We start from the raw sequence: 24,528 nt of genomic DNA, 5'->3' as shown, positions 1-24,528 counted from the left end.
AATTGTTAGTGGAAATGCAACTCTAACTGCATATAGCATAGTAGTTCAAACGCCTTAAGGCGAACGAATTTGAATAGGATGTAGGCCCACTGAGCTATTCTTACTCAATGCCAATAGTCGCCTCCCCAGCACCTGCTAGAGATTTGAACCATAGCCTTGGCTCTGATACCAATTATAGGATCGAGCACTTAGCTTAAGCTATTAGCAAAGGTACAACTCTAATTCTTTATAGTATAGCAGTCCAAACGCCATGGAGCGAAGGAATCTGAGTAGGATGCTAGCCAGCTATCTCCACTTAGTGCTAACAAAATCAAAGATAAATATTAGTTTTAAAAACCAGCTATATGTACAACATAGACAGAATTTTATTTAATTTTTGTAAAAAAAAATAAATAATAAAAAAGTCATTAATAGCAACTAAATCTAAATTTATTTTAATCCCATATGTTTACTTGGAAAACAGTTTGGCTAGCTAATGGCTTAGGAAATGTAGGTGTGTCAGATACTGAGTGTGTCAGCTGTGTGCTTTCTGACTTTTATCAAATGGTTGCGAGAACTTAACTAGACTGAGTGTAGCCTCGTCAAAATCTCACTTTGGAATGAACAATTAAAGTAACAAAAATTATATTAATCGTTGAAATTTGAGTACAAGGTTTGGAAATTAAATGTAAAGTTTAGAAAATTAAAAGAAAAATAAAAATAAAGATAGATAGACTACTAGATTCTATTATTGTTGTTGTTGTTGTCGAAATGGTTGGAGGTCTTCTCGTGGCATAGCAAAAAATATTTATAATAGCACCTGGCTGCCCTTGGAAGAATCTAGAACCCTCATGCTACACGTTTCACAATTGCAGTCCATTATCCTGTCAACTGCTTAGTAACCTCCTCTGTGGCAAGTAACCTCCATCCTAGTAACTCCTTACAACTTTCCATTACTTAATAACCACTTATAACCTCCAATTAAATATTAACTTCTACTAAATAACTAACAAAAATATATAGTGAATAATTAATCAGGCTTCATAAATAAACTAATGCAACAAAGTTAATTAAATTAATTTTAAAAAAACTAATTTAATTAATCATGGGCCTGAACACAAAAAAAAAATTATATTTTTGTTGTAAATAATACCCCTCGCACATGGATTAGCTGATAATTTTTTAGATTTTTAATTGAACTCCCTTGCACCTGCTCAACTCCCTTGGGTACCAGCTCCCCTACCTCATACGTCTAGGTTGTTGTCCAATGCACTTACTTTATCTCCAAATAAGAAATTAATTTAAAATGAGACATTTTCTGCAAAAGTTTCAACTTTAATAAAGATAAGAATATTCTACCAACATCACATCAACACTTTTACACTTACCAAAGTTTTCTTTTTTTCTTCCCAAAGCAATTTTACTTTCCTGTAAATCCTCAAGCCACATAAGACTCTAATATTTCATCTTCCTTTTTTTTTTTCCAATCTACTTCTCTACCTTTAGTACGCCACTCCTTTGATCGAAACCCACTGCCATCGATCGAGTCAAAGGCCTAAAAGCTTCCTTTACTCGTCACCTAGCCTTCCATGTAATGCTATTTTAGGTACTTTCTTTACTCCATTTTCTTGATTCTTGCTTTCTTGAACCATTTCTTTGCTCTAATAGCCATTTCTTAATTAAATAAATGTTGGTTCTTGTCTAGCATTATCAATTTGTTGAGAATTTGAAGGAATTTAAGCAAACTTGAAAAATTGTAGGTACCTTTAAATCTTGACATTCTTGAATAAATTTGGTACCTTTTGGTCTTTTGAGCTTAGTTGTGCATTCAGGAAGTGTTAGGTAAACTATTGATGTTTGTAATTACATTTAGATTTACTATGAAAACGTCTTCAACCTCTCCTGGTATGACACCTACTAAGGTACTTGCTACGACACTTGCTGCAGCACCTGCTACCAATATTGGTGCGGCCCCTCTCCTGGTTATATGTCCTCTGAGTATTTTTATACTAAGGCTTTAGTTCCTCTTCTACACGAAAGGTCTTTGCACCGTCAAGCTTCCCAATGTCCAAAATCAACCCTTTCTACATAGCAGCCAAATATAGTTCTCTTCACGGAACCTGTATTGAACCTGAGCACCTGAGTTAAGTTGTGCCAATCTGCTATTTATTGTGTGTTCTGCAAGTTGTGCATTTGTTATTTTTCGAAGATTGGCTTTAAAACTTGACTGGCCACTTTTCTGTACCTTCCCAGTGTAAGGAAGATTTTATCAAAATTTTTCCTTGACCAGGTGCTACAATATTTACATGGAGAATATAAGCACTTCCTTATTAGGTGCTAGTACCACCTTTCTCCTTTAGAAATATTGGGCAGTTGTCTATCCAGCCTTATTCCAGAGCCACTAATTCACTTTAAGTTTCATCCAAGGATTTGCTGCATATTGTAGTCATATATTTTGAGGTAATAAGTTTAGCACACATGTAAATACTTGGATATTTGTTGAATAATAAGTTGTGTTTCAGCTTTTATTTATGAATGATAGTGGCCATAAGGCTTACTTGTTACCTTCTATCTGCCTAATTTCATATGAATAAATGCTATAATATGTTAGCCATTATGTCAGCTTTATCTTTTTATTAAGTGCAAGTGAGACTAAGAAAAGCCGTGGGATCGACTATTTGATACCGTGGGTCAACCTAAGAGAGTCGTGGATTGGCCTTAGGTGTTTTATGCTCAGCATTATTCCATTGGCTTCTTGTAAGTTGCGATGGATTTAGACCTAAAGAATCTCATCATTATAAATGTTACTTGAAGAACTAGAGCAATAGGAATTGTTATATGAGGAACATGGCCTGTAAGACCATTAATTCCTCTGATACTATGATTGCCCCTTGAGTATGGAGTCACTTAAGGAACCTGAGTCCCCTGGAAAGCTATTGGTACCATTAGAACTGGAGTTACAAGTACTACTATCTGAGGGCCTGGTGCGGCTATTTGAGGAACTTGCATTGTAGATACATTAATTCCTTTATGAATGTTGCCCCCAAAGCCAAAGGTCACCTCGGGCATTTACATCTGCTTAGACACTAGTGTGGCTTAAGAACCTAAAATTGCCTCTACATCATAAATACTCAGGTAAATTACGGGGTTAATGTTATTAAGAATTTAGGTAGAATATTGGTTCTGCCGTTAGGGCGACTAATTTTTATTAATGCTCTAGGGTGGGTAGCCATTTGTTAGCCACTTGTTCATCTTTCTTGTGGGGTGGCTAGTACCTTTCTTCATTTTGGATCCGACATCCATCAAAACTGCCCTAAGGAGTTTTGGCAGAGATTGCCCCTCGAGTACCCTGGCACTCCTAGATGCCAAATCAGATTCCTGTGGCCTAGGAATCTACCATCAAGAAGTAGTATAAAAATTGGGATGTTGTATTTCTCATAAATAAATTATGCATCCAATTGATGAGATTTCTCCACCCATGAAATTATGCCTTTTATTAAAGTATTCATGATAGTTGATGCTAGCTTTTCCATATTACTACTATAACACATTTTGTAACACCTCATTAAGAACGTAAATGATAGTAAAGCATGAGAATCGTCTCATTGGGCATGCCAAAAATTGTTAATGAAATATAGAACGTTGATGTGAGAATTTATAAAATCTATTCCACCGAGCGTGCCAAAAATTATTTGCAATTTTTTGTGTAGAATAGTGGTAAAGAATAGAAAATTGTCTTGACATTGTAGGAGATTGTCCCACTTGGCGTGCCAAAAATTATTTGTTTGGGAAACAACTTGGTTGGTTAATAACGTAGGAAATGTGAGTATGCCAGACACTGAGTGTATCAGCTGTGCACTTTCTGACCTTTATCAAACGATTGTGCGAATTTGACTAGACTGAATGGAACTTCGTCAAAATCTCACTTCAAATTTAACAATTAAAGTAACTGAAATTGTATTGATTGCTAAAAATTTGAGTACAAGGGTTGGAAATTAAATGCAAAAGCTTGGAAAATTAAAAGACGGATAAAAATAAAGACAGATAGATTGTTAAAGTCTGTTGTTGTTGTCGAATTGATTAAGGTCTTCCCGTGGCACAACAGAAAATATTTATAACAGCATCTGGTTGCCTTCGTAAGAATTTGGAATCGACACTTCTCACACTGCACATTCTGCAACTGGTGTCCATTTTCCTATCAACTGCTTAGTAACCTTCTCTATAGCAAGTAACCTCCATCATGTTTCAGTAACTCCTTATAATTTTGCATTACTTAATAACCTTTTGTAACCTCCAATTAAGTACTAACTTCCAATAAATACCTACCAAAAATATATAGTAAATAATTAATCAGGATTTATAATTAAATTAATGCAACAAAAATAATTAAATTAATTTTGAAAAAAAAACTAATTTAATTAATCATGGGCTGAACATGAAAGATTACATTTTTTGTGTAAACATCATATAAATCTATATTTTTCAATTATTTTGTTATTATGATTTTTCTTAAAAAATTTCTACTATAGAATTAGCATTATAGCACCTATAAAATAATCTCTTTAATATTTATATATTATTTTTTCATAATTTTTGAAATATTATACAATTATTTTTACATTTACATGTAATTAAACATGTAATATATATATATATATATATATATATATATATGGGTATTTGTAAAAATAGATTATATATGCTTTAAAAATTATAAGATAATTTAATATATTTATAATTAAAATTATTAAAAAATATAAAAAATAAAGTAAATATTAGATTGTACTTAGTTTATAATTATCTATACACATATATACATAGATATAATTATATTAAAATTATATAGTACATATAAAAAATATAAAAATATATATGAATAAATTCGATCTTCGATTCGATTACGATCCGATTCAGTTCCTAGTGAAGAATCAAAACTGAACCAAAGTATTCAAATAACTTTAATTCAATATGATTCTTATTGATTTAGTACAATTCTTCAATTCGGTTCGGATCCTCAATAAATGTGTACAATCCTATCAAGAGTTACACAAAATTTTCAAATTATGATTATATCATAATTTAATAATATAAAAATTTTAAAAATTAATAATTTTAAATTAAAAATAAAATGTATTATCAAAATCTACATGTGATGTGCACCGATAATAAGTTGAATCCTACCTGTGATTTTTCTCTTGAACTTCTATTAAATAGTCAATTAAGTCTTTAGGAAAAAAAAAGCGGTCAGTCCAGCTTTGTAGTTTTTTGAATGGCTCAATAGACCCAAAATTAACAGCAATTAAATTTTGCTAATTTCACTTCTCTGATCCTTCAATTCTTTTGCCACCGCCATAGAAATCAAAGCTCTGGAGAAGACTGTGAGCAACATTTTCGAACTCTAGGCTGGTTTAGTGTCATTTTCTCATAACAATATTGTGGTACTTGAGAGAGTACAACATAAAGACAAAAAAATGATAAGAGTCATTACCCAAGTAAAAACACAAGAACAGAAGGGAAGTGAACGTTCATTCCTTTTAGAGGACTATTACCATTTGTTACCATATCTTGAGAGACACATGTTTAGGATAATGGGTACAAGAAAAGGAATGTGTTAAATATCCTTTTCACATGAACTTATTTGATATGGGGTTGGTCTCTACTAATTATTTTCTAAAATTTATTTTATTATTTTTTTTATGAGATTTTTTATTCATACAATTGCAAACTAAGTTACAAGCAAAGGTTTTTTTTTTTAATCAGAAGTTACACATGGAGGTTGGTGCAAATAGGAATCAAACAAGTACATATGCATTTATTTCATCCTACGCATGCCAAAGTTCCTAATTTAGAATTATTTATCATGCTTACTGTCTTGCCCTATTCGCATATTACTAAGTCAATTACATGCATAACCATATTTACATCAAAGCATATTATTACAAACAATTAGAGAAAAGAAATAAAGTCCTAAATCATGCCTAAAGGTTTCTATCATAGCACAACTCATTTTAATTTACTAAAAGGCCAATTCAAACAGTATACAGTAAATTCTTGAAGAGGACTTGAAGGAGAGATCAGTATACAAGAAGAGATGTCCTTTTACCTCTTTACTCTTATTCCTTCCCGTCTTGATCTCCCTTTTCCTTCATATTATGCTTATTTATATGCCTTGTTGTTTATTATACATAAATTAAATCAAAATAAAGCTAAGATTAAACTAGATATCCTAAACTAAAGAAATGAAAAGAGAAATGAGCTTAAAAATCCTTAAAATGATTAAAATATACCTTAGAAAATAAATAAAGAAAATCTATCCTATTCTAAGACTTTCATGTTCAATAATCCATGCAAGAGGTCTTTGAAACTCCAAAATGGGCCTTGAAAACTCCATAGGTTGCCCATGTGTAGGTGAAATTTGGCTAGGGTTTCTCCATTGATTTTCTTGCTTATTCAGTGTGCCTTGCCTTCCTTTTAGGGGATTTGAACTTATCATATTTGTTTATGGAAATTAAATATTTAATTAATTAATTAATTAAAATAAATTAAATTAAAATAAGAAAAGAAATCAAAATAAAATTTTAAGGGTGCTACAATTCGTCTTAGGGTTCCAAACCCTAGCCCTTTTCCATTCAATCACCATAACATCAAAATAACGTCCATCGAACTCATGCAAAATAGAAATTAAATGGTTAGTATGATCCAAATAAATAAAATTAAGAACAAAGACATAAACTCAACATAAAGTCATAAAGTCACCGTATAGGGTAACAATCTTGCAACAATTACTAAAATAGTAAATCAACTCCAAAAAATTATGAAATTTTATGGAAAGATGCCTAACATGTTATACTGACAAATTGGACTTGCATACAGAACTATAATGGCTATCCAAAATCAAAAAATATGGCAAGAATCCTGAAATCCTAACATGCAATTTATGAGCAAGAATCATTAGAAAAAAAAAAATCTAGCTCAAGTTATTTCCATTGCAAATTCATGTTTATTATGTGATATGATTAATCAGGTGCAAACTTTAAAAAATAATAATTTAATTTAGAAAAAATATTTTTTTATAATTTTAAAAAACAATATATATATATATATATATATATATATATATATATATATATATATATATATATATATATATATATATAAAATCCATTAAAAATAAAATCAAACACAGAAGAGTGCATTTTCAATGAGTGAAATTAAAACAAAAAAAGAAAAACGACTTTTAGATGCATATGGAGTAATTATGATGCCCGATCAAATTTTCCTTTAAGAATTTATTATTTCTTTGGGTTAGAAACTCCCTTAAGACACTTTGGAACACCTTGGAATGGTTGAGGATGACCTTGGAGTGTAGGGTGTTTTTTTTTTTTTTTTTTTTTGTCGTGGTAGTTGAATGGAGAGTAAATTAAGGTACCTAAACTCTATTTTCTAACCTAAGGGGCTAGGACCTGGCCAGGAGAGGGACAGAAAGGAAGAGACAAAAGAGTTGGGGTTTTCATTGCAATCAAGGGTATTTTACTAATTTTAACTTTTGATAATTGAAAATCCAACTCCAATAAGTAAAGCATGTAAAGGAAAACTTTTGTGTTACTCAAATTAAAATTGAATAATTTTATTATAACAAATTAAAGTTAGAAACTGAAATGAAATAATCCCTTTAATTCAAGAACAAGAGTAAAAATCCGAAATGCGCCTCACTTTAATATTTATATGGATATTAAATCCACTAATAGTTTGATGCAATGCACTCAATTCATCCAGTAATCCCTCTGGCCATTCTCAAAGTAAACCTCGTGAATCATGCAATTAAATAGGATTGACATTCATTTTTTATCCGATGCCCTCAATCCAATTGAAAAATTATGCAATGAAGCAGTTATAACATGTCAGCACATTATATGAAATGACAGAGTAACAGGGGATGGACAAATATATAAATGCAGTTATAATCACTTCATTGTATAATTTCTCCTATCTTAAACGTCCACGGGCACAACTGGAGCTGTGAAATTTTTCTATAATAATTTTGGTCTATTTGATCTCAAGTAAACATCATCTACTTATGTATGATCCAGTGCATACCTTACACTAGTGGGCTACAAAAATTTTATACAGGAAAATAGAATTAGTGAGCAAATAAGAAAAAAAAAAAAAAATAAAATAAAGAATAAACAGTGAACCGAATCTATGTGCAATGCTCAATACACAATTTCATTCTTTTCCAGCATTACAAAAATCATGAATACTTCCCTGACACAGCATGGAAGACTGGGAATCACATTGTACAGTATCAAAAAGCACATTGCTCTATCCTAACCATTTTTATAATTCATCTTCTACTTTGTACAATGAAAATTATAGAATCTGAGAACAGTGTAAATGAACTCAACTGGTATTAAAAACTTTGGATGATACAAGTAAGCAATTATCTTACCAGTTCTTTAGATATCAGATACCGAAAAGTAAAATTGTGAGGAATCCATTCAATGCTCTTACGAGGCTTTCCAAGCTGGCTTTTCTTAATACAATTCCTTAGAGATACAGGCAATGTCTGTTGGATCATTTCAATAACACCAGCCTGACACAAACCTGAATCCTTTGCAAATGATTCCACAATCCTGGGAAGTAGAATTTTCTGATCTTTGCGTACACCAAATGTAGCTCGGATATACTCATCTTTTGCAGCTTCTAGCTCTAGAAATACTCGCTTCGAGGTATAAACACGCACCTGGAAAAAAATTGCAAATTTATATAAATCCTGTCTGAAAAATATAAAGTAGAAAATGTGTCCAACTTTACAAGCAGTAATAATGGAGGAAGGAGTGAACCCCAATTTTCATCTTTTTTGAGACTGATATCTCTTAAACAATGTAAAGTAATAAAAAGGAAATCAACCCTTGTAAAAATTTTGAGCACACAGATGATCCATCAATGGAGTTAACCCCCATGACACATGCCATGCAAACGTATAGTATTTACTTAGTTTGGCGATTCCATTATCTTTTGCCTGTAGAGAAAATTTTAGAAGCCAATTCTGCACCTCAACACATTTTTAAGTACTTCTCATCTTAATAAAAACATTAAAAGAAATTTGAGGATTAAGTACCGCAGGATCAGAATGGCTTCCTGAACAGAGTGCAAAGTGCAAAAGGGGTTCTGGATTTTCAATTGCATATGCTTGTCTTTCATCTCCTGTCTTAAATTTTGATCTAGATGAAAGTAATAGTCGAAGCCACTGCAATCAAAAGCAAGCTTTGTGAGTCTCATTAAATTAAAAGAAGTTTTCTGTGCATGTTGACAATAAATCAAGTGAATCACTGGATCTCAGAGAACTATCCTGGGTAATATGTACTTATATTAATAGACAAAATACATTTCTACACACATAACATCTTAATTTTACAGATAAATTCAAGACTTGAGATCTACCTGTCCAGGACGAGACATCCGGCATCCAAGGATAGAATTCTGTACTGTGTCTGCACTAATTGTAAAACCCCCAACATTATAAGCAGCCTGCAAAGAGTGGAACTGTAAGGAAAAGAAAAAGAGAACCGAACCAAATTTCCCCCTTGTAGCAGTCTAATGTAGGTCTTCTTACCTTCAAGAGCAGAAAAAGTCTCTTCACATTGTTTTGCGGAATTCCATAAGCCAGATATGCCTGTAGAAAAACAGCAAAGATTATGTTCTACTTTCACTCACAAGAACAGAAACAGAACCAGAATTAGCAGAAAGGAGTCAATACTTAAAGCAAAAATATTTCTATTAAAGAGAACCATTACATGCATCACTAATGCATTGTGTATGTTGATCCAGAAAGCCAGCTTCTCCTCATGTTTCAACTTCCTAGGGTCAACATCTTCCAGTCGACAGATAAGTGATCTACAACAGAATAACTCAATAAGCATGTAACATATTTCTACAATAGCACAAAATACAAATGTTCACTTCATACATTATCAATTAAGTTTTCTGTTAAGGATCAAATAATAGCTCACCTGTAATTTTGCAGCAAGTGTTCAACATCTCCCAACTTCTGACTATCTCTATAAATCCAAGGCACTTCAACCATTGTACTGTATGGTCCGCTAAATTCTTTCAGTCCGTCAACAAGGAAAGGGTTATCCAGCCGTACATCAAATGATGAATTATTCCTGAACCCTGGACTCCAGATGTCACATTGATCCCGTGGAGAAAATGCACTCACTGATGACAAAGATGAATTGGGAGATGAAAGGCCATTATGCATCAAAGGTGGGTCTGAAAGTTTGCAATATATAGCTGACATGCACTTGATCATATCCTCTGAAAGTTTGTTAGGTGTCTCTGGAACATGATCAGAAATGTGTGTTCCAAGATGCTCCGCCAAACTGAATATATTTGTTGCATTATGAGCATACTGTAAAAAAGTCATCACAATTTATAATCCAATTAGTCCTTACCAAGCTCTCATATGAAGAAATTAATCTCTCTTACTATTGTTATTATTATTATTATTATTATTATTATTATTATTATTATTATTATTATTATTATGCTTCAACATGGAAGCAGACAGCCAGTGACAGGGACCACATCTATAGGAAGGAAGAATGGCTGAGCACACAATATTTTCTTTCTTTTAATTCTGTAGTAGTCAAATCATGGTATGATGTGGTCCAAGTTCGTTGGCAATAGTAGGGACTAGGGAGCCAAAGGAAAATGGAAACACTAATGAATTAGATGCTATGTTACCTCCATCATGGACAATGGCTGGGAATGGCAGGCACGTACAGCTCTTCCTAAAGACTCCTCTGGAGGAGAGGTTCTAGTTGGAAATGCTGAACGTTGTGATAGTGAAGAGTGACAGCGATGAACACCAGAATCTAATAGCTTTTCTTCTCCCCCAATACCACTGGATTCCTTCCATGGGTTGTCATGTGACCCACAACCAGATTGAACAGCCGAAGTTTCCCTCTTTGGCATAGTATCAGGTCTTGAAACATCCAAGGACCTTCCTCTTGGTGTTGTCACAGGTGATTTTGATCTTTCATACTTGCTGGATGGAGAAACTGAGGATATTTGTTGACCAAAAGCTTTACGATACAAGGAAAGAAGATGTTGTTCCAAATGTACAACTTCCAATTCTAACAATGCAATTTCCTTGATTAATTCTGTGGCTGGCTGGAGTTGAGAGGAAAAAAAAAAAGGAAAAAAAAGGACATGGCAAGGAGGATATCAGAAACCTTGAGTATAATAGTTATTCTGGGATTACAGTCACATTTCTTCATGGGAAAAAAGTAAAATATTCTATTACAAATTAATAGCCAGATCCCTAAAGTAATGACCAGGGGTTAGCAAGTCAATAGCCGCTAGTGCCACATTAGTAAATTTAAAGTTTAAACATTTGGAGAATGTAATTAGAATAAAGGTTATGTCCGCAAGAAATTGTTTCTATTTCCACCAAATAATGACGGGATTAGGTTACCTTGGGAATTGACATTCTAGGGGCATTAACATGGGAGGAAGTCCTATAACCAAGTGCTTTTTCCATAGCGTGACGGACCTCAAACTGATCTTGTAATCTTTTTTCAAGCTGTAGAATCTGCATAAAAGAGATTAGATCCAAGATGTTAGTAAAAATATTTGCAGTGATAAATGCCTAAAATGGCCCATGGTTTAAAGACGAAGATGTTTGGTTCGACACCTCTTCCTTCAAAGAAATTTCAACTTCAGTCTTAGGGGATTGTTTCTTCTTGGCCTTCACAGAGTCCTTCAAGTGCCCCATATCCTATTATCAGATCATACCCAAAAGTCATACAACAAGGCATACAACAAGGAATTAATTGTAAGATTATGTCCCCGGAGAACATTCATTCTGGATTCATGTTCATTGAGTGAATTAGTTCATGTGGCAAGGAGCACAGAAACAAACTCCACTTCTGTGGATTAATTACGTGAATCATTTTTCTATTGAACTCACAAGAATAATTTATTCCATTAAACTCTATTTAGGACCATAGGCGAGATTTGATTCTAAGAAATTAAGCTAATCATTAACAACTTTAACCACCCACCCCAAGCAAAAAAAAAAAAAAAGCTTAATAATTCAGGGAAGGAAAATTTGGAATATAATAATGATAATAAGAAGAAAAAGATGTCACTGAATTTCTGGCTGGCTTGGGGCTCAAGGTCCTAGTATAACATGGGAAAGAAGAGATAGAAAACAATACATAAGATAATGAGATATTTCAGGTGCTAGTTCTCTAAACTTCATTTAGAAAACAATACCTTTTTCAAGGAAAAAGGAAAAGGCAGTATCTTACCAGCCCTATGCGGTGCGATGCTTCAAATGAATTATCAACTGCATCTTCATCAAATCTTTTCTTATCAGGGAAGCTGACAAAGCACAAACAGCAAAATCTTAGATGAAGTGGCTATGGATTGGAGAAGAAAAGAATTGAAATTCTGCAACCAAAATTCTTGGCCACTTCATGTACAATTTGAACAAAATCTAAAACATGTTTGCTAACACCTTTTTTTCATCAGAAAAGAAAAAGATGACCATATATATCTGCAGTTACCGTCTACTAGAGGTCCACTTAGCAATTATTTTCCCAAGCCTCATAGCAAAACAATCTTCAGTTACTTTCAAGTTTTCAACACAATCAATTGGACAATTAATAGCAGATCAGGGTAAAATTAGGGGAAAGTTGAAAAGAAACGCAAAGAAAGTTCCCCAAATTATAAACCTAGAACACTCAAGACTTCAATTTTCATGTCTTAAACCTCAGTTTCAAGAGGTTCTTGACATGATAGAAGAACACCCCATTCTCCCTATTTCTTGAGGCTCCAAATTTCATCAGGACCACAAATCATTCATGGCTCTTTCTAGATGGTAAGTAGTGACAATGTACAACCAAGAGATTATATTCAATATAAAGACAACTAATACAATTGTGCTTTCATCATGGCAACTCGTAAAACACAAGCTTGTGTAGCCATGATTGCCCAAGTTTCCATGTTAATGAATACGCTCAGAACAGAAAAAATTCCAGTTAAAGGAAACCATCAGTAAACATCACAAGTGAACTGAAATATGCAAAGAACAATAATTGCAGAGTAACAAAAGATTTAAAAGCTACCTCTTTGAACGCTTGTGTCTAGGAGTCACTATCAGTCCCAACATTTTATTGTCTCCAACCCCTTCAAACCACATCTCTGAGAACACATCCCAAGAAGCAAGAAGCAGTAACTTCAGTAAAACAAAATTACATTTCCCCAAAGCAAGGAAAGTGAAAAGAAATGAAAACAAAGCTCATTACACTCGGCAAACAAAACAAATGATTACCCAGATGGGTTCTTTAAGAGATGAACCAGAGTAACCGACCCACTAGTCAAAAGAAAACAAAATGGGTTCACAGGAAGCACCAATTAGACTCCAAAAACTCCACTTCTCTCAATGCACATGACGTCTTGAGCAAACAAGAGCTTCCAGGAAGTACCCACAAAGTCATCATTTGCAGCCAACAGAGAGCTGAACATAGCAGAGACTGGAATTTTGTTACCGTGTTACAGATATGGGCAAGCAAAGATAAAAACTTTGGGCTCTTGACCGGTGATATATCAGTAAGCTACTAAGCTTTTGTAATGGAAGATCATTTTGTATGAAAAGAAGCAAAACCAGTTCGTGGGCTTTAACTGAAGAAGAAAGTATACAGAGTCATGCTACTAAAGACTAGTCTCTAAATGTCAAAATGTGCAAAAAGTAGACAAATTTCCCTCAATCTTAGAGATCCCAAGGGACAAAGGGGCCAAGTCGGAGAGGAAGATATATAGTGGCTATGACTGTTGAAAGTCCATGTATAACAAAATAATATCTGACTCAAATTTGCAAACTCTCTTCCCTTATTGTGAAGCAAGTGGGAGTTGGTGACCGCCCCTCCACTGTTGTCCAATTCTTCGCATTAATACTATCCTCTCTTGCATGTTACTTGGCTACGTTTTCCTAATATGTTGTGCAGGGAAATCCTTGCTTAGGTTATATACATCATGTACCTTTCACACATTTAATAAGTGAAATATATATATTTATCTTGAATTCATAATGATAAAATCTAGATAAATTTTCCTAATGGATACAGTTGTCGTTGATGGTGGTATCGTGGTCGGTTTTAAAACCTTTGTTGGACCAGCCCAACAAATTTTTACTTTACAATTGAGAAAAATGATCCTTTTCTAGACAGAATTTCTAAATTCAAAAGGTTCAATTCCCTGCAGCCAATATCAACTCTGATTTGATTTATGCGCTTTGCTTAATTGAGTGCTTAATAGCACCTATGAAAAGTAAACATTTGCTGCTAGTAACCTCCTTCATGAACAGTCTTACAATTACTAAGTTTAGCCAAAATTTGTCGAGATACAATACTGTCATGGTGGTTAGACAACAATTTGCGGGTAATAATTTATTTGGTGCTTGATTAATTGCTATATCAGAGCTTGAAAAACGGCTAATACATATATACTTCAAGCATAATAACATTAAAGAACATTAGTCCACAATATATGATCCAAAAGCAGCTCAACTGAGTCCATCCAAAATACAAAAGGATTTTGAGCAACTAAAGAGAAATGGTCATGTCCAAATGTAAGTTGCTAATAGTTTTAAGCCAACAAGAAAAGGAAGAGGCTCACCTCAAAAGGGATGAAAGGTGAGGGATAAAGAAGACATTGGATGCTTGTAAGGAAATGAGGTCTTGTGGGGTTTCTATGTCTATGTCTCCTTTGAGAAAATTAGGGTAAAGAAAAGGTAGATGCCCATGTTGTCCTTAATATCCAAGACCATGAATACCCGTCTATGGTTACATGACCTGAAAAAGAAAAAACAAAAGGGTAACCTAAGTAAATCTTGTGGTAATACTCTATATTTAAGTTAGTTTTAAATTTTAAAGAAGGAAAAAAGAGTAAAAAAAAAAAGGAAGAGTAAAGAGTAAACAACGAATAGTTAGTTTCAAATGTCAAAAAAATTATGTCTTTGAAAATATTATACTATTTCTGCCCATTTTTATTTATTATATTTGAGTTTTATATCATGATTAAGAAAATGTTTAGATAATCATATTTTTATAAAAATATATTAGTAATTGATCATTTATTTCATATAATTATTCATTGTATAAATATTTATTGAATAAAATGTAAAATTAAGAAAAAAAATTAATTCTCTTTAGTCTTTTAAATGTAATAGATAATTAAAAAAAATTTAAATGTGACAAAAAAAAAGGATAGTCAGAATATAAAATATGGGTTGAACTGAGCCACACTTATTGGTTTATCATGATAAGCTACTTGCGTGCAATAATACAAGTGATGTCACAATTCATTTAGATTAAGGACCAAGGATGCACATACCATTTTAGTTTTAGGTGTCTTTTGATATCCTTCACTCATGGGTATTTTTAGAATTTTTTTATTACATAAAAAGAAATTTTAAAAAATAATTTTAATTGAGTTAATAAAAAAATAATTTTTAAAATTTTAAATTATGAACTTATTAAATTTATTTATTTAATTAAAACAATAAAAAAAATTAAAATTGTAAAATTCTTTCAAATTTTTTTTTAGAGTCAAATCTGAGAATTTACTTTAAAACATGCTTTTATTCAATATATTTTCAATTAAAATTAAAATTTTAAAAAATATATAATTAAAAATGAAAATCTTAGAAGCGGTGAACCTCTGCCAACCCTTACTTAGGTCTGTCTTTGAGAATAAGTTTATTTTACGTCAATTGTTATTTTAGTAAATTTTTTGTAGTAATCATATCGTGTTATCCCTATTAAATGCTAAATATGAATTATTTTCTCTGACTAATTGATTTGGTGTATTCACACAATTAGACTCTCAGTTGATATCCCACTCGATTTTTCCACCTCAATTTTTATATCATTATTTATTCTGATCACTTTCCTTCATTCCTTTATCTAATGTGCTTTCCCTTCCTAATTAGCTCTTTTAAGTTTTAATCGCTTAAAATAATATAATTTGAGGAAAAGTTAAAAAAAAAAATCATGGAATTTCACACTTTAATATATAAAAAATTATGATTTAATTTTTATTAATTTAATATTTTATATATATTTTTTTTTAAATTTGATCTAAACCGTTAATTGTTATTAAATAATACTGATGTGGTAACACGTTAGTGTCATGTGTTGGTAACTAATGATTTAAACCATATTTACAAACAAAGAAAAATATAAAAGATCAAATTAATAAAATAATTTCTCATGTATCAAAGTTGAAACCACATAATATTTTTTTATATTTTATTTTTTTTTATATTTTTCTCTATGATTTAACTTGTGAATATTCATATGCCATTCTTTCATTAATTATTTAATTTTATTTTTCATCACAAGATACTAATTTTTTAAAAGAATTAACAATTAAAATTATGCTATTAATATAAAATTAATAATAAATAAATATATTAAATAATTCTTTACAAGTGTAATGCTAAAGTATGAGTTTTAAGTACTTTGTGTGAGCGCAATAGAGTTTCTTGAAGAACTTTTCATTTAGTAGGGATAGCAAAATTCAGTGTCTCAACAAGAAATTTATCTTTGTCTCAAATTTAGGGAAAATTTTGTGCTTGCAAATTTTAATATAAAAGCATATTCTTATTATAACTTTAAATTATATAAATGTGAAAAAAAAAATCCCTTTATACTACAAAGCTAAGTTTCCTTTTTTTTTTATTTGTTTCAAGTTATAATTTTTTTCAAATATTAATTTATTTATTAGTTTTTAATATATCCCTATTGAAATTGAAAAAAATAAAATTCATTAGTTTAAAGAATAATTTACTAATATGAGTTTTTTTTTTTTTTTAATAAAAGAATATGACTAAAGTGTATAAGTAGAAAAAGACTGAATAGAATTTATTAACTTAATTATATAAATGATATTTTTATAAACTATGTGAAAATAGAAAAAACTTATTTTTTAGACAGAAGAAGTATCATTTTATTTTAAAGAAATTATATATTATTTAATTTTATTTTTTAATTATATTTCAATAATATATAAAATTTAATATAAATGTATAAGTTATTTATGAAATATAAGAAAACATATTTTTAATTATTAAAAAATTAAATTAAAATATAATTTTTTTAATAACTCTCTTAATAAAAATAAAAACAACCATTATATTATAAATTTCACAATCACATATCAAAATTTTAACAATTATAATCTTATTTTAGTGATTTTCTTACTCCTTTGAAATTCATTAACAAGCTAGTTAGTGACTGTTATGGAGCAGTGGAATGATTTGGTTTCAATATTATCCTTTCTAGCTAGCCATTGTGCATTTGGGGAATCAAGAAAAGACTCAGATTGGTTTATCTTGGACACATCTCATAGTTTAATCTCCAACCACAAAAATTGAAATTTTCTGGTTCCAATAGATAAACAAATGAAACTTCTATTTTATCTTATTATCCTAATTTTATACAGTGTTTTTTCAAAACTACAAGGCACCAAGAAATTCTTTTTAAACCCCACTCAAAAATAAATAAATAAATAAATAATTATTCTTTATTTGTTATAACGATGGAGTTAATTCTATTTTCACATAGGTTAATAAAATAGAATTAATATAGTTGTAAATAATAAATTTTATTTAGTCTTTTCCTATGTATTATCAACCCATATGATTCCATTGAAAATTAAATAATTGATATTATGAAATTATTCTTATAACTAATGAATTTTGTTTTTTTAATACATATTAATAAATAAATAAGTTATTATTTTAAAATAAAAAAATAATCTATAGGACAGATGAAAAAGGCAAATATATTTTTATAGGATGGAGGCAGCATAATAATATGTTCAGTTTCTTGAAGTGGGTACCAATGATCGATACTCGCATTAATTATATTCTTTTAATTGTGGATTAAAAAAAATTCTGTATTTAATATCTACCACGAAAACACACAGTTCAATGGTGTTCAAATTTTTTAAATTTATCAGTTTATAAAAACAAGATTAGGTTAGTTAATAGATAGATTAATTATAGGTACCCATCTGTCTATGATATTTTAGATCAAGAAATTTTATTTTGTATATGACTGATGGTTTAAATAATAGCAAGATCCCATTGAAGCCTGACATGCTTACCATTTCTGATGAAATTGGACATGAATTTTTAATCACCAGACAGCAAATTCAATGAAAGATTTGAAAATCAGATCATTGAGAAGAGTAATAGCTTGAAGCTGCAGGTTCCAATTTGCTGCTGTTTCAGTTTCTCAAGAAATGGTGTACAATCTTCAAATGAGATGATAAAAGAAGACGAATTAGAAAATAACATAAAAAAATTGGATGAGTTACAAAGGAAGCTCGTAAAATTCCAAAACATAGATTCTAGGGAAAGTGTTAAACATCTAACATAATTGTTCATTTCAATGATTTTTGTCTATACAACAAATTTGAATTATGGAACAAATTTTCTTGCACTACAAAGGAAAAAACTGCATATTTTTAACCCTCTAGCGAGATTTGTAAGCGCCAGAAATCTTGTGAATGGAGTTGGATATCAGTTTGTATTTGAAATTTAAGACAGAAACATGGCCATTTCAGTGATCTTTCTAACAATTAATCAGCTTTAGCAATTTTCTATGCCGCAAAAGAAAAGGACAGTTCTAAAAACCAGTTCAAAATTGATGCAACTATGCTCTTCCAATCCAAAAAAAAATGTGCATCAGAAATTCAGAATCAATGTTTCTTGATCTCAGGCGCTGCTGATGCATCCATCACTAGTGGGGTGGGGACTAAGTAATGTCTAGAGTTGGCCACAAAATCCAAAAGAAATGTCTGTTAGGTTGAGAGAGAGAGAGAGAGAGAGGTGGATGTATGTATGGTGGTGGGAAAATGGTGGGGGTTACAAGATTGATGTATGGCAGCAGTGTGCTAGGGAAGGTGTAGAATCCCACAATTAGGATAGAAAAAGTGAACTTTCCAAAGACATTCGGACAATGAGTCAATTGCAATCATAACCAGCAAAAGGTATCTCTACATCCTCCATTCCTGTCCCCACTTCCCTACCTTTTCTTTTTCTCTAATAAATGGTCCCAAGTCCAAAACAAAATTGATCATAAGCCTAATTACTTTATTAGTTAACGAATTGCATTGTCAAAGACTAATGCTTTGTTTATTTAAATCAATGATATTCTCATAGTGGCACCATTACCATTACATGAAATGGCTTGCAAGGTTGATGAATTTTTAATCCATTAAGCTAGGCTGATTCATGGGTCCTTTGATTGCGCAGGCAAATTGTTCTGATTAAAGAAAAAAAAAAGGTAAAAAGAGTGCATCGAAATGAAATGAAATCATGAATTAGGAGGCAGCTGATATGTTGAATTTTAAGAAAAGTTAAGTCTCTTTTCCCATTCAAGGGCAGGGAGATTGATTGGCAATCGACCTGGTACAAATGCTTTACCTTTAATCTCTTATCTCTCCAACTAAAGTGCCAACCATCATTCAAGTAAAAAATAAAGGTAAATTTGCTTCTTTTTAGTCCCTCCCTTTTTGTCCACACATCCTTCCATCCTCTTTCATGCCCATATGTGTTTGGAATTTGGTAATAGGTAAGAATCTATTGTCAATGGAATCGTTTTCAGAGTTATGATATCTCAAATTTGAGTCCTAACCAAAGCCAGTTGAAAAAAAAAAAAAACAAAAAACCTTGATGTGGTTAAAATTACCCATACCCATCAATTCTTCCATCTACCTCAACCGTGAATCCCAAATTTAGCTGAAGCAGAAATCTTTTACTGGGTTCAATTTCCTTAGTTCTGACGAATGTCTCTAGCCAACAGTAACCAATGAAATGACTCTTGCAGCTTTCAGATGGATCAAAAAGCTTCTGCAAAGTTAGTCCAATTTATCGGTGAATTCCAAAAATTGTTGTAAGACAATTTGAGTTACTGCCTTCATGGATTGTATTAGCACCCAATGGCAAGCTTAATTTTCATTCTCTAAATAGCAAAAGGGCTTGCTAATGTTATCAATGAAGATGAAGAACCAGAAATAAACAATATGATTAATTATTGTTTTAAAAGAAAAACTCCAAAGTGAGGTTCATTAAAGGAAGGGATGGCTTCCCATTCTTTTGTTTTCAAGCAAAATAATTAGCAGAGCATGCAGAATAAAATCTATTGAAACTTTCAACCTTTTTAAAGCAGATATCCTCTTTGTTATAGATTTCACTCCCTTGGAGAAAGTTCATAGAGTAAAAATGGCTTGAGGAAAGAGGAAAAGATTGCCAACTTGGAGAAAAGTCCCCCATTAAAACAGAAACAGAGACCAATTGAGGCCGAAGTGGATACCTTATCTTCTTTTAATTTTCCAAATAATTGAGCTAAAGAAAGAGCAAAATTGCATTAAAAGAATAAAAGCGTATCTAACTTTGCAAATACCAATTGTTTATGCAATAAACAAGCATTAATCCAAGGTTAAATGCTTGAAAATCATGTGATGTGTTGCTCAACTTTCATTAATCCTCTAGTTTCCTTTCCCTTTTACTTTCGATGATGATTTTGTTTTATACATTGGAAATCTATACGTCTATAATTAAATTTATGATTTTGTTTTAATAATGGTAGTTTACTTGCAAATCTATACGTCTCTCTCTCTATATATATATAATAGGAAGTTATTTTCAAGAATTTTATATGTTGCACTTTCTTTTATAGTATTACCATATGACTAATATGTAATATTCTCCTGCTCTTTAGGTTTGAATTAGTTAAATTATGGGCCATGAACCTTACATTCATTTCACTCTTTAATAAATTTATATCTTTAGTTAAAAAAAAATTATTATTGTCAATAATTATGAGTATTAAAGTGTAAATTTGAAAGTGTTAACGGTAATAATAAGGTTGAATCTAATGTATAATCAAAAAATAAAGTTGAAAGTTTAGTCAATAAAACAAAATATAATTAAAATAATTTTTTAAATTGAATAAAATTGTTAAAATTAAAAATTATGAATTCATAATTTTTAATTTTAACAATTTTTTTCAATTTAAAAATTATTCTAATTATATTTCGTTATATATATAATACTTTCTATAATTATTTGAGATATAATGTAAGTTTATGTTAGTACTTATCTATTTCAACATTTTATATATTCTTAATTATTTTATATATACTTTTAAATAATTTGTGTAATATTAAATTTATATTTTTATTATAATTAATTAATATTAATTTTAATTATAAAATATTAAAATTAATAATTAAAAATAAAAAATCACAATATATTATTTTTATATATTAAAATTAAAATATTTAAAATTATTAATAATTACGTATATTAATACAATAATTTCTAATTAATTAATATTATAAATTACTTTTGTTTGTTGTACTAAATACTCATTGAAATTGGGTTTTATAATCATTATAAAAAATAATGTTTCAACTAGCGGTGTACCGCGATGCTGTAGAGTCAATTTTTTTTTTTAATTATGAATTGATTTAATAAAAAATTTTAAATAATATTTTTCTTCAAACGACATATTAACAGTGTAACATAAAAATTGCATTACCTATATCTCTTTATGTGGAAAGTAAAAATTAAAAAAAAAATAAATATGTTGATTTTAATTTGATTTGATTTAATTTAATATTTTTTATATAGAAAATTGAATTTATAATTGTCACTTTAATGGGTTAATTTATGCTAACCGTATTTATTATCTTAATCTATTTATATAAGTCATTAATTAAATATAAAGTATGTTTTGATAATAAATGCATTTTTTTATCTATTACATTTAAAGAAAATAGAATTTAAGTATATTATACAAATAAAATTTTAAACTACATTAATTATTTATTAAATTATATGGATTGAAATTTTCTTTTAAAACAATTTATTTTTTGGGTAATAGAGATTTACTAACTTTAATTAACTAATTTTTTAAACACGTTATACACATTATTTATGCTCGTTATTCCTGATTTAATTTATTTTTATATAATCTTTTTGTTAACTTTTCATATATAATTATAAAATCAAAGATTATTTCTTCAATGTAAATACTAATAAAATCAAATAAATAAAATATAAATAAGTAATAATTGAATTTAAATAATAAAAATAAAAATATTAGAATAATAATTACCTTTCAATAATAATTATGATTTTTTTTTCCTTCTATCTTTAGTTTTATATATTGATTTGATATAAATTATTTTTAATGAGCAATAAAAATTGAAATAAATTAATAGTCAAAATTATAACTGGATAAAAAATTAACAATCAAAATTATATTGCATTGACTGATTTAACTTAGTTTTAACTATAGACTAAAAAAAACCTTTTAAAACTATACTAAAATTATTAAAAAAAATTAGCTATAATTATAAAAATTTGAAAAAAGGTTTAATATTATGCCTTTAAAGCACATAATACTATTTACTATTAATAAAATTATTTATGAGTTAGGATTTTTATCTATATAAGTATTTTTTGAAACAAAAATTATAATAAAAATAATATTTTAATGTGTTAATATTATTTATAGAAAATTAAAAAAATTATAAAATAATTTAATCATTTTGTAAATTCTTCTATTCATATTTTTAATTTATTAACTAATTATTAGAAAAGAATACAACACAAAAAATTTAGGCTAATAATTGAATGAATTTTTATTATATATATATATATATATATATATATATATATATATATATATATATATATAATTCTATGTAAGGTAAATTAAAAATTAAAAAAAATTGAAGTATTTATAATGAAAAAAGTATATAAGGTAAACATATTGATGAAAAGTTAAATTATATAATTTAAAAATACATTTATTATAATTATATATTATATATTAATTTTATTCTTTAATATAACTCTAAATATTCATATATTTACATAATTAAATAAGGTTAAAAGATTAAAAAAAGTAAAATTTTTTTTATTAATTTTTAATTTTAGTAAAAAATTTTAATTATATCAATTTAATCATAAACATTTTCAAATGTTTTTAATTTTAATAATAAATTTAATTAAAAATAATTAACTCATCAATTGGTAAAAATAATTTAAATTTTTTTCATTTTTTATCAATTTTAACTACTCCCTTTAGTTTTATTAATATATTCAATAATTTTAGTACTTTTATTAATTTCAAAAAACTTCATTGATAAAAAAATAATAAATGAATAATATATCTAATATTATTATCTAAATTATTATCTAAATTTTTTTTCATCTTTCTTTTTACTTATACTTTCAATTCCTATCTTTCCCATCATTTTATTTCAAATTTAAGACAAAGAAAAGAGAAAAAATAAAATATTTAAAAATAAAGTATGAACAAATAATAAAACTAAAATAAATGTAATTACAATTTTAAAACAATAGATATATTAATTAAAATAATATTTTATATTAATTTGAGAATAAATGCTAAAATTGATATAAAAATAAAAAATTGTCTAATATTAATAATGAATGTAAATATTTGAATTGCTTTTGCCAATTAAGTAATCCAATTAGGCTAATTGTGAAAATTAAAACTAATTTTAAAATTTGAGATTAAATTGATAAAATTAAAAAGTTTAGACAATTTGAATAAATTTATAAAAATTTTGATTTCTTTAGTTATTTAACTATTAAATAATAATATAAAATTTATATAAATAGATAAAAATTTGAAAGGAATAAGCATTTAAATTTGATATTATGATTTTTTAATTATATTTTAATGCAACATTAAAATTTATTTTTATTTTAAAAAATTAATTATCTAAATAAAGACTAAATAATTTTTATGAATAGTATTTTTGTAAAAAAAATTTAATATATTTATAAATTATAATTTTTAATTGATGTAAAGAATAAAATTGATTTGAAAATTGGACAAATTAATTAAAAAAATTCTAAGCACTTTTTTAATTTTATTTAAATTTTAGTTGATTTTATCAAAAATAAAAAATTAGTGTTAGTTTCATTCTATTTACCTAAATTAGTTTAGTTTTATTCTATTTACCTAAATTAGTCAAAATTAAAATGCAATTATAATAATTTCATTAAAGTTTTCAATATAAATTATTTTTTAATTTATTAAATTAAACAAAAATTTGAGAATATAAAATTATTTATTTTTATTCTTATTGAGAATGAAATAAATAAAATTTGTTTATATATAAAAATAAATTTTAAGTTTGATTAAAGTTATATTTTTATCTATATAAATAATCTAAAAAAAAGCCTATAAATTTATAATTAATAATGTAGTTCATCTACTGAATTCAATTAAAAATTCAAATTATTGCTTTCAATATGTAGTTAACACTAAATATATATATATATATATATATATATATATAATTAAAATAAATTAAATAGTTTTTAATGAATTAATAATACTTATAGGATTATATTTATAGAAATACTATATTACAAATTATAATATATTTTTTTAGTATAAGCAAAATTAGTACTAAAAT

General features: G+C 28.6%; 1 protein-coding gene and 1 long non-coding RNA gene across 4 annotated transcripts; one reads left to right on the top strand and one right to left on the bottom strand.

Moving 5' to 3' along the window:
- The first annotated feature begins 1,231 nt into the window (after positions 1 to 1,231).
- On the top strand, positions 1,232 to 2,548 carry LOC110650578 (uncharacterized). 2 transcript variants are annotated; one of them, XR_002493996.2, is made up of 2 exons: positions 1,232 to 1,585; positions 1,853 to 2,548. It is a non-coding gene; the product is annotated as an uncharacterized LOC110650578 (long non-coding RNA). The 2 variants fall into 2 exon arrangements; XR_009150079.1 differs by having other exon boundaries at positions 1,927 to 2,507.
- A 5,632-nt stretch (positions 2,549 to 8,180) lies between these two features.
- On the bottom strand, positions 8,181 to 14,033 carry LOC110650564 (uncharacterized). Of its 2 annotated transcripts, XM_021805592.2 has the most exons (12): positions 13,325 to 14,033; positions 13,119 to 13,194; positions 12,300 to 12,372; positions 11,681 to 11,764; positions 11,462 to 11,578; positions 10,729 to 11,157; positions 9,993 to 10,393; positions 9,777 to 9,876; positions 9,596 to 9,655; positions 9,424 to 9,510; positions 9,101 to 9,229; positions 8,181 to 8,722 (listed from the first exon to the last, which is right to left on the bottom strand). In XM_021805592.2, exons 2-12 carry the CDS (start codon positions 13,190 to 13,192, stop codon positions 8,420 to 8,422), a joined length of 1,857 nt encoding a protein of 618 aa, XP_021661284.2. In that variant the 5' UTR covers positions 13,193 to 13,194; positions 13,325 to 14,033; the 3' UTR covers positions 8,181 to 8,419. The 2 variants fall into 2 exon arrangements, with proteins under 2 accessions (XP_021661284.2, XP_021661298.2); XM_021805606.2 differs by lacking the exons at positions 13,119 to 13,194; positions 13,325 to 14,033 and adding an exon at positions 12,558 to 13,085.
- Positions 14,034 to 24,528: the final 10,495 nt, after the last annotated feature.

The sequence above is a fragment of the Hevea brasiliensis genome, chromosome 7 (genome assembly GCF_030052815.1).
Source record: "Hevea brasiliensis isolate MT/VB/25A 57/8 chromosome 7, ASM3005281v1, whole genome shotgun sequence".
Classification (NCBI taxonomy): Eukaryota; Viridiplantae; Streptophyta; class Magnoliopsida; order Malpighiales; family Euphorbiaceae; genus Hevea; species Hevea brasiliensis.
Note: the sequence above shows the minus strand (reverse complement) of the source record. Positions and strands in the feature narration are given on the sequence as shown.